The sequence below is a fragment of the Calonectris borealis genome, chromosome 1, assembly GCF_964195595.1.
Source record: "Calonectris borealis chromosome 1, bCalBor7.hap1.2, whole genome shotgun sequence".
Classification (NCBI taxonomy): Eukaryota; Metazoa; Chordata; class Aves; order Procellariiformes; family Procellariidae; genus Calonectris; species Calonectris borealis.
This window is the reverse complement of record NC_134312.1, coordinates 146,464,377-146,476,247: the sequence shown is the minus strand read 5'-3', so window position 1 is coordinate 146,476,247 and position 11,871 is coordinate 146,464,377. Positions and strand designations below refer to the sequence as shown.

General features: G+C 40.6%; 1 protein-coding gene across 1 annotated transcript in view; it reads right to left on the bottom strand.

Moving 5' to 3' along the window:
* Positions 1–8,195: 8,195 nt before the first annotated feature.
* The window catches only part of GABRB3 (gamma-aminobutyric acid type A receptor subunit beta3), a 111,004-nt gene continuing 107,328 nt past the window's right edge, over positions 8,196–11,871 (bottom strand). The window contains exon 9 of the mRNA XM_075134917.1: positions 8,196–8,546. Within this exon, the coding sequence (XP_074991018.1) occupies positions 8,196–8,546 (351 nt within the window). The remainder of the gene's footprint in view (positions 8,547–11,871) is intronic.

Sequence of the window (11,871 nt, the reverse complement as noted above, 5' to 3'; positions counted from 1 at the left end):
ACCATGGGACACTGGGAAAAACTATCAGATCTTTATACATCTTGGTGTCTTGGGTACCTCTCCTTTCTGTTCTCTTTTATTTGAGGTAATTTACACGTCTTTGGTACTCCAGCTCCAATTCCTGTATCTTTTAGACCCAGATTCTTGTTTAAACAATGTATAAACAACTCTTCATGCAGGAAGAGAGTTGTGCAAAGAAAAAAGCCCTTGAGTTTCCAATTACTTGTTATTATTTTTTAAGTCACCTTCCAATCCAAGCAACATTTCTAATGCTGAAAGATACCAACTATCAGGATTTGTTCTACTCGACCTTTCATGATATTTAGGCATCTGGCTTTCCAGCTCAAGTAATCAAGATGATAATTAAATCTACATCTTTGTGAATGTCAAAACTGTCATCTGCATTCAGAATGTTACAGGTCTGCAAGAAATGATCGTCAAAAGAAATTTAACATCCGTGAGGTCATTAGGAAATTGTTCCAGCATTGGCTTCACCAAAAACTGCCTTGTCAAAGCAAATGAGATACATGGAAGTATGCTATATGAACTGCCCATATAGAATACCTAATCAGTGCCATTATAAACTAAGCATACTTTGCAAATATAATTGCTGATGGTATTTTAGATCATGCCCCAGCAGTAATAGCAGGTTATGGGTATCCTTTAAATTGTTTTACTATTAATACTTTGCACTATGTGCAGTTGTATATGCTTCCAGCTTAGAATAAGGCAAAATCAGGAGTTTTAAGTTCACGGGAAAACATGTCTTGAAATTGTTCCCATTTGCAAATGAAGTCATGTCACAGTTTTCCAATCCCAATAAGTAAACAGAAGTTATTTCCCAACAGCCAACATGGTCCTGAGTTTCCAGCCAAAGTTGTAAGCCCACTCTTTGCTCTCACCGATACTGAAGGGGAAGCGAGTGGGACCAAGTGTTGGCCGTGATATGGGATCACTCGCATCGCAGGATGTCTTCTGTCATCTGCAACAGAAACAGTTTAGTCCAAAATGTTATAAATCTAGGCAAGTGTAGGAATTATTTCCATTTCTCTGGCCTTATTTCTCTCTTGCTCTCCCTGCCACGTGCAAACTTCAAGCACAGCAACTTCAGCTGCAGAGCACTGTGCAGCAGCACTGCTGCGCACGCAGTTCCCTCTGTCATCACTCACAAGTTTCTCTGGAGGCTGGTTTTGCAGCTAGTCAAAGAATTAAAACTAAAAATGTTGGCTTGGAACTCCAGGTGTGGGCTTTAAATAGCCCTCGGGATGATAGTGTGTATTTCTGTTGGTTATAAATAGGGTCTACAGTGACTGAGGGACTAAGTGGGTGCCTCCGATAAATGTGCCATGTGAGATCGAATGAATTCAGCCCATGTGTCCCCTGCAGCGGCAGGGGAATTAGGCATCTCTGAAGGGCAAAGCAGCACGTCCAACGTGCAACTGTCCAGGAACAGCAGCAGGAAACACAGAGCTTGGGGAGAATCCATGCCTTGGAGACACTCGCAGATATCTGCTGGCACCCAAAGCCTTTTCATGACAGGAGGCTCCCCTCCAAGATGCATCTAGATGTAGTGCTTTTGTCAGCTCTTTACATCAGAAGCAGATGCCTAAAGCAGTTGCCCGAAGGGCACTCTGGATCGTGTCCTGGGACCGTTCTCAGCTGAGCTGGGAATTTCCATCAACACTCTCCAGCTGCTCAGCCAAGAAGAAAGACCTTTGAAAGCAAGAGGAGGACAAGTGCCTGACTCCAGCCTAGCTCTGGGGCTGCCTGCACTGGGACATTTACTGCTTGCTGGTTCCTCTCCTGCAATTGTTTGTGCCTTTCACATTAAATATCCCTGGAAGAAAAAAGACAGAAAGACTTCATTGCCAGCAATTTTAAATACTTTTGCATCTACCTACATTACTGGTGTTTTGGACTGCAAACTCTTAAGAGTAGCCCTAGGCAGGAAGAATTTTGTACCAAATGACTTCTGTCCCTGTGGATTAAATGTATAACCTGAAGGAAAATTTGAGCCTGGGTGTACGGAGAGAGGTTCTTAATTGCCTGACAGCCTGCAAATTCCCCTTTTTCTAGTAATTTTCAGAGGATGGGAAATTGGGGTCTCTAGCGGCAGCGCTGGCATTTTAGATGGAGGAAGTGTGAAGCAGCAGTTAGTTGTTAGACGAATATAGCGTCTGATCTGTGAGACACTTTCTAACAAGCAGAAGATCTAATGGTACAGCTGAGCAAGTCATCACTTGGCAGCACACGGCTGCAGGCTTGAGCTCTCGGTAACCTCTAGATGGGTGGTTAACCTAGTGCGGGGGTAATGTAAACTCTGAACTGTGATATGGATGAAGGACGAAGGAAATGCCCAGGGGAGTACTGCTGAATGGATTTAAAGTCTTCAGAAAACTCTTCATGCTCTGTCCCAGACTCCCAAGTACATTCCTGTAAAAAGCATCAGCACCTGGAGACAAGCGTGCTAACTCTTGGAGGCTAAAACATAAACTGAAATACATTTTAATACAATATTAGAACGAATAACCTCAAGATTACCATGATGTATCATAGCCCCGAGTACACAGGCTGTTTGCCAGTGTGCTTCTGCCAGCAAGGATAACAGCTCCTTTATCTCCAGGTGTCTGCAGCAGGAGCAATAACATCTGAAAGAAGCCAACTGCTGGTGGTAAGCTGGGGGATAATTCAGAGTTTAGCCTAAGGCTCCCTCTGGAGTCAAAGGAGAGAGATCAGTGCCTCCAAGGAGGGTTCAGAGCAGGGACCCGAGTGGCCTTGGGGAGCTCTGTCTAGGGAGGTATGCCAGTGCAGGGGCAAAAGTGGCCTGAGCAGCCACTTTTTGGATTTTCCCTTGTTTCCAGCGCAGAACAAAACCTGCTAATCTAAATTAGGCTGCAATGCTGGGACAAAGGCATACCGCATACACATTGCAAAGGTAAGAGACATCGTCCAAACAAATATTGTGCTTGCCTAAGCATTACCTAAAGTTCAGTTAATTAGGCAATAATTTAAACTCTGGCTGATTTTAGGGGCAGTAGTTTTTCTTTTTGTACTATTACATATCCCATCCACATGGCTTTAGTTTTCAAGTATGACAAGTGATGCTGTATGTATGATGCTGTTACCAGCTGCCAAAGGGTCTGATTTTCAGTAAGTGTGTGTCCGAGTCTGCGAGTCAGGCCATCACAAGCTCTAAGAACCACATAAATTAAACACCCAAAATCTGAAATAATTTTAGAAAAGCTCAGACCCTGTATCTGGAGGAGTTTGAAGGTACTTACGAGAGATTCTTTGCTCCAAAACAGTTCAGAGAAGCCCTGGGATTCCCACTGCTTTTAGTTTTCAGCTGTCTGCTGTACTTCTATTAGCAGGTAGCATTTGCTATTTTGACAGTCGTGACTATAAAACCAACATCTGTGGAAATAGTCTTGATACTAATAGGACCATATTTATTTGGGGAAAACAGCCAATCATTTCTATTAGAACCCTTTAATATAATGAGTAGTACTTAAGCAAGTAATTGATAATGTTTATCCATACATCAGCTTCCAAAATACACAAAGAAATACATCTCTTACCAGATATTCCCAAGCAGAAAACTAAGCTTGGTACATCATTAATTTTTCCTACTCTACAAGACGGGCTGGACTGGAATAAATAAATAATAGATGTTACCTATAATCTGGGAAGAGTTGCTAAAAGTAAGCAGAAATGCGCTCAAATCAGAGGGAGCCTTTCTGTTGACTTCAAAGGCCTTGCAATCACATACACGGTGCTGAATATTTTATCTACTCCTAAAAGTTGTGACAAGTATCATTAGCTACTATGAGATTTAAGCAAGCATGTGACAGCTTGTTCCAACGCAAAGCATGGCAATTGGGTTTAAGGACTGTCTGCTTTCCAAATCTTCAGGGTATTTTTCGGTTTGCGGGAAGGGGTTGGTGAACTACTGTCAAGATGACTTTAAAAACCCCTCTTGGAATCTGTCCCTATTCTGACTCCTCTAAAATAACTTACTAATACTTAGCAATAAAAAGTGTAATGAACACAATTAGCATTCCTGATACAATTAGCATAGCTGGAGAAAGTTTTTTTGGTTTAGTTTTGAAATAGTTATGACTTGATGAATGAAACAAATAAACAGGACACCACTGCCTTGTGCTATCAAAAGCTCTTTTGGCTCCTGGGCGGGTAGAGCTTTCATATAAAGCAGAGGACAAACTTTCTGCTCTTAAGAGGCAATGCCCCAGCCTGAAGAGAGGTTGGTTTGCCATTAAGAGTCTTGCTAAGCCAATGGATGTAGTTTTTCCCTCTTCCTTAATCTACCATAGAAAACACTACAAAATACAGTAGTTTAATGCTTAAGAATCCCTTTTGCTCCTTGTGTGTCGATAAGAAAATGCTTTCATGTTTTTTTTCTTTAAAATTGTGTAAGACTAACCATTACATGATATTTAACACGTAATTAAACGTTAAAATTTAGCCAAACACACAGTCGTCATACTCGCTCCATCCCCAGAAAAAAAAGTAAGCAATTGATCTTTAAATCCTTTTTAATAAATGAATATTCATTCATCAATATTTTCAGAAAGCATCTCTTCATCATTCCATTTTACTATTCTTTTTTTTTTCACTGCTGAAGAATACCAAAAATACATAGATGTGCCTTCAGCAAAAAAGACTGGGTTTTAGTTTATCTTTACAATGGGATGAAATCAACTTAAACCACCATAGTATTTCTGCTGTTTATTGACCCTTTGGGCTATAACACAAGATAGTTCCAGTTTTCTTTTTTTTAATGCCTTTTACAAACAAATGATGTATAAATGTTATTTATAGGAGTGTTGAGTTAGAAAGGAGTTAATTAGCTACGAAATACATTACTCTGGTGCAATTTGGTTGAAATTACCATTTTTAGTCTTAAAGCCATCTATGGTTAAAATCATATACTGCAGCTAGCATTAAGGGACAAGAGCCAGAAAATGGGAAGTCAAGGCAAACACTGTTCTTAACACATGGTTGTGTGTGTGTGTCTGTGTGTCTGTGTGTAAGAAGTGGTGCTGGGACTGGAGGAAGGGAATTGGCAAAAAAAGGCACAAAAATGCGTGTTAAAGATGAAGTGTTAACCTTAAGTGAGAATTTCCTGGCTTTTTTCAAGTCAAACCAAGACTTGGATTTGTTCAAGGTTCAAGCTGCTTGTGCCCCATGGAACTCAACTACACTGATGAATATGGAATCTCGTGAAAAAGCTGAAATGTGCCACTGCCCACTTTTTGCGATGAGAGGCAAGGTGAGGAGTACGGTTTCATGAAAGGGGCTGCAGTGACACACCGCCCTCCAGTTCTGCAAGGGGTGAGAGAGGGAGAGTACTCAGAGACTCAGTTCTCCTGCCACGCAGGGTCACAAAAATGCACATTGCCTCTTCGCTCTGGCCAGACAGTAATTTTCCACCTGCTTGAAAATCCTGGCTGAAGCCACCGGAGAACTGATTTCAGTGGGACTTGGAGTACACATTTCTATCACAACTAAAAAGTCTCTTCTTCTTGTTGAAGATCTCTGCCTGACCACACGATTTCTAGGAGCTGGGGCTTGAAGAAAAGAGAGAACTGTGATCAAATCATGAGGGTGGGACCACTCTCTTCTTGAATCCCACTTTTCGGGGTAGTTCTTTAGGGCACTTACTGAAAGACTTGGTTGAAGGTCATTTCATTAGGGTAATTTTGCTAAAGCAAAGCCTACCATTTTTAAGTTTTATTATAATCAGATTTTTTTGTTTAATTATATTTTGTTACTAGGATAAAAACTTAGGAGGGCTTTTCAACAATTCTACCAAATATGTACTTTGGGAGGGTGTTAATTGTTTAGTTACTTTGATTATAATGATGACAATGTGCTCTATAATCCCTTCACAGTTTGAAGAGATACTAGAGAGCTCATAATACATTGTGGTTTACCAATGGGAGCTAATACTGAGGAGCTTTTAAAAACCAAGTTTTTCTGCTCTAGCTATACAGGTTCCTTCGAGGCTCTTCATACCGTAGAGTTGTCTGCAGATACAGTGCTTAAAAACTGCAGTTACAGCCACTTTGCACCACAGCCAAGGATGCAGCAGGACTGCGGTGCTGATCCTGCACGCGCCGGCAGCCGGGGTTACAGGGAACGCTACCAGCCGGGGATCGCATTGCAGCTTTGCTGCAAGGCAGCTGTGCGGAGCCCATTCCTGCTCAGGGAGCAGCCCCGAGGACGGGATTACAACACAGACCTTGCAATTCTCCACGCCGATCTTCAGCCCAGAGCAAAGTTTCACAGTTCAGCTGCAAATAGCCAGGGTGGGAACAGTAACGGACCGTACATGGCTGTGCTGGTTTTGGCTGGGGTAGAGTGAATTTGAGGGGTTAAACCACAACAATGGCAGCAACACTAGTATCATTGCTCTACTCACAGATAAAGCAAGTACTAGCGAGACGTTACAGAGCCAAGGCAGCCTTTTCAGTTTCATCCCTTTTTGGTGTTTTTGATAGATGCATATCCACACATTCTTCTCCCATAGACGTCTCTAATGAGCATCCAAAGCTCTCTATCTGCCAAAAATTCCCATCGCTGTCCAGAGGAATCCTACATGCGGGGCCACACCTGAATTATTTTTTTTTAGATCTATTTATGCTACTGTATCTGTTGTTATTTGTGAATGTACATGATAGAAACACTGTTTACAAAAAATATATCTTCTTTTCTTTAGAAAGGTTTAGTGCTGATAAATAACAAATTAAGTTTACAGATCTGAAATTGGCATACCTTGACGACTACAATCTACTAGACTGAAAAAAGTTGGAATCTTGGTGAGGGAATGAATTGGGATGAAAACCAAAGTGGTCACATTTGCATGAAAGATATGTTTGAACATAGTTGATGCTGAAACAAAACTACCTCTTGTGATCTGTGACTGCAGCACACTAGCTTGATAAGTGTACGTGTATATACTTTCAGTATATAAATAAAATATGAAAATGCTCCATTACTGAATCAAAGTATCGGAAGTGCTCTATTTGCTCAATTCTAGAGAATAAAAAGTTGTAACATCACAGAAACAAAAATATGACATAGCATGCGGTCACGATAGCAAGCACAGGGAAGAAAAATATTGAGAAAATATACTTATATGCATATTATGCAAATATATATTTACATTAACATACAATGTTATAAGGATGTTAAATAATGTGAATGCATGTTTAAAAAAGGCTACAGCTAGGTGGTTTCATGTCGAATTAGCAAATAACCTGAGACATCTTCTACGCTTTCACTGGAATAACAATCTTTAAATCTACAGCAGATGTAGAACACATTGACAGTAGTTGAATTCTCAGCTAAATTATACTAAAAATGTGCTGTTCTCTTTCAAAATGACATGGCAGCTGGAACCAGTCCAAGGGAAGGAAAATGTGCTGTACAATTACAGTACTTACAAAAGATTCGTTTCACTGTTGATGGACACTTAAAATACTTGTTTGAAATATTATGAACATGTATATGTCTCCAAAGACCTAGAGCAACACTCCCATGATCAGCTTGCTTACTGCAGAAAAGAAAGCAAGAGATCATTAAAAACGGTGCCCATTCAGGACTGGGAAAAAACGGATTATGACATATATAAACCCAAGGAATTTTAGCACAGAAAAATAAATTTGGCTTGATGAAATCATAGTTGATGGATCTGCAATATAAATGACTTACTCTAAACTTACCAGTGTAACTCTACCACTTTATGATTAGTGTGTATGGCAGCATTTACAAACAATGTTACTAAATACTGACTTTATACACGATTACAGCTGTTCGAAAATTCCTATGACAATCCAAGTTGTGTAGTGATAATATACAACACTTACTTTCTCAAGGCTTGTTGTTTTGACGACACCTGCCTTTCGATTTAAAAAGTTCCTCTGAAGTGCATTCTATGTTAAAGTGTCCATAACCTCAGAACGAATGTGTACATGTGTGTGTGCATACATACACTTTTGCTTTGCAGTGTGTGCTTTTATATACACACAATTCTTTGCTATATGTATTCACACATACATGAATATGGTCTACATAGTAAAAGTTCATATATATATATTTATAAGTATAAATATATATATAAACTCTGCAGGCAAGTATGTTATAATTGAAGTCCTTTAAAAAAGTTCAGTCACTCAGTTAACATAGTATAGCCAGTAAATTAAGTTGAAAAGAGAAAATGTGAATGGAAACACCATTCTTGACCATCTGTCGATGGCATTCACATCTGTTAGATCAGGGATTTTTATTTTCAATTGCGAAGACCTTCTTCGTAAATGGCCCCTCTTGCTGTGGGAGCCTGTTCTTTCTGACGAACGCCTTCCAAGGCTTTCGCGATGTGAGCTTTGTTTTCTGTACTGGATTCCTGAGTTGTCAAAGGATATCGTTGAATTTCGGGCATCCGTAATGCTGGTGGTGACCTCGTTGCTTGCCACCTCGTTGTGAATTTCAAGCGATGTTAGCAGAATGTTTCCATGGGTGTCCACCTAGGGGACAAAAACAGAAATACAAATTGTTTCAAAAGACTTGACATCTATCAGCAGAACGTGGGTGTATTTAAATCTCCATATATATTTTAAGAAAGCATGTATTCATTTTACGCATGTGATAATCTTCGAAAAAAATGGCAATACTCAGCCGCTTAAAATTAGACAAGTACTTAAATACTTTTACAAACAGGGTTATCATCATACTACCAACATCCAGCACAAAACCGTATTTGGCAAAACCAATCATTTTCCTCTCCCTCTAAACCAGACGCGTTTTAAAGGACGGTGTAGTTCAGTGAAATCTCTACGCTACCGGCGGTGGAGGGAGAGGGTAAGGGATGGATTCTCTCTCTGCTACCTACATGTGAAGTTTGCTAAAATCACAAGAATAATTCTGACCTGCTGAACTCTTTGCATTTTGGAATCACAGAGCTTATTTACAACTTCTCTCTTAAACTTCTCCTTCCAAAGACATTTGCACAGTTTTGCAATCATGGCAATGCTTAGCTGCGGGGCTCTTCCGCTTGGATAAGTGATCTTCAAAAGCAATGAACTTAGACAAGGAAGAAAGCTGCCAAACTGAGGAAACAGGTGGCACTCTTCCCTTCCACCTCCATATCCAAGAGGCGGTGAGTACAGTGTTGAGCACAGGTGAGCAACGCGATGCCATTTTCAGTAAATAAGTGGAAGGTTATGATCATTTAGAGTCCTTAAATTCTGGTCCAGACTCTCTAGTTCCCCCAAGTACCGATAGAGGAGGAGCAGCACAGCTGGATACAGCTCCTTCAATCCAGAAAAACTTCCAGTTCCCATGAGTGGCACTGACATGCAGTCCCAAACGATGCTGTTTTAGTCAGTATTTGGTAGCTTCAGCGGTGGAGCACCACATCGCCTTGTGCCCCATGCCCTGCACGGCAGAGAAGACAGGCAGAGAAGACAGCTGATGCAGGGATCAGCTCCAATTTTCTTGCCTGCTTTTGCGAAAGGAAAATAACGTCTGAATGTAAAATAAATGCTCTGTACTGGGTATTTCCGGCCAGTAAACGCACGTGTGACTCTGTTCAAGTGAACTCAGTTCCCCATGTCAGAAATAGAGAGTGAATCATGCCATACAGGACAATTTCCAGTTTTACGTACACAATTTATTCATCCACAACTCATCCTACAATTAATACATTTTTCTAACCTGCCACATGATCTAGCCGAGTTAACTGCGCAGCAGTTGAATATCTCATCCTGGAAGCATCTGTTTGAAAGTGGTTGAGAAAACACACTATCGTCATGGCCTTTTGAAGTTTGTACAGTCATCCAGTACCACGTCCTTTGCAAGCTTTGTGTGATGCATTAAAACTATGCGTAGCTATGTGTCTGTCCATATGCATTTAGCTTTTTTCAATCATCTTGTTAAAATTCTGTAAAATGGATATTTCTTTCGTCAATTATTGATGCTACAGCTTATCTTTTCTCAGTGAAAACAATTATGATAGTATATCAGTAATGCTTTGCCAAGCTTCTTGCAAATGGAAAAAGAATATAAAATGCTATGAATGACATACAGGCAAGTAGAAAAAAAGACCCTAAGGTATCCAACAAATCCTGCTGTTGTAGGCAACAGTACATTATGCTGATGAGTGCCTATAAATAAAAATAAACAACGTGAACCGAAATAATGGGGTGGAGAAGCCTCAGTGGTGATTAAGAAGAATTTATTTTCCCCGTGGCAGAAACCCATTGGGTACAAAAGTATGAGCTTGAGGTTTGTAGAAACGAATTCATGCTGTTGAGCAGTATCTGTAACCAGGGAATACACACAGCTGTAAAATACAGCCATGGCTATCATCACTACTTATGGTGGTCTCTGAAAAAAACTGATTCAGTTTTCTCTGTTTTTTTTCACGAAGAGTACAAATTATGATCAGGATTTGTACCAGCATTGTGTAAAATATCTCCACAATCTGAATCTTCCTTATGAAGCTTAAAACTACATCTCCCATCCAGGCCCCCATGGCATCACATGTCATCTCCCTTTCCATCTCTTCCCAGGCTTTGAGAAATGTCCTTCAGCTTACTAAAAATGCCCCAGCAGAGGCCATTTTGCTGGGCTCCACCCTGACAGCGCTGCCTTCCCCTTGCAGGTCTCTACTCCCTTTCCATCCACCACCACAGATGTCAGCTGCTCTTCCCCTCAGAGCTTCCTGATCTCTCCCGACTCTGTCTGCCACCTACATATATACAGACATTAGCCTGTCCACGGGTATTTCGTCCTTCAACACCGAGCCTTGGATTTTTGTAAGTGAGGTGTCAGCTGAAAGCTTGTATTCTGGAGGGTACATCTATGTGTTCAGGCTTCTCCTGCCCAGGGAAAGTATTCATTTGATTCCACTTATTTCATCACACCGCATAGCCTGCTTCACCTTATCTGCCAACCTTACACGTCACCCTAACGTAGCTTCTGCCTCTGATCTGCCAGTGATGCTGCCACTTTTCACTGCTCGTCACTGCATCTATAAATCAAACCAGAAAGGTGGTCAAGAAAGTTGCAACATTTGTGAAATGCTTTGTCTGAACATACCATCATGTCCTATGAGGTTGTACGACAGCATATATTTTCTCAAAATATCAAATGAGGCATCTTTGGAAACATACTTTTGAAATGCATCTCTTTGTTAACAGAGCAACAGACTTGCATGTCAAATACAAGGAAGGAGCAGATGGAGAGAAGAGGTCTGCAGAAACTGCAATCAGGCTTCTGGTCTGCAGATATTCTTGAGACCTATTCCTGCAAATTGTATTGATTCCTTCAGAGGTTTTGGATAAACCACCTAAGCTCTCAACAAAGCGAGAGCAATATATGCTAATACTTTGTGACAATCTTACAGTGATGTTGTGAAGTATGAATACTTAATGCATGCAACATGTTAAAAAGTATTTGCACGTAAGCATGACTTCTGAATGATTTAAGCAATGATTTAAATGACTTTGACAAATGTAGACAAGCTCTCTCAATGAATAAAGAAGCAAACCAATAATGGCGGGGTATCCTGTGCAAGTCGACTCATGTTTGCCGAATATACAGGTAAGGCAAAATCCTCCATGACTTGCAGGGATTTGGACTTGATGATCCTTATGGGTCCCTTCCAACTTGAGATATTCTGTGACTTTATGAGCACACATCGGTGGCTCCAGGGAAACTGTTACTCCACGTACAGGTACAGATTAAGAAAAGCAGCTGAACTGATGCCAGTCATGGCTACACATGACGAACAAGGCCAATGTCTTTGATAAAACTTTAGTTTTACTCCTTATGAGCCGTAGAATGTAA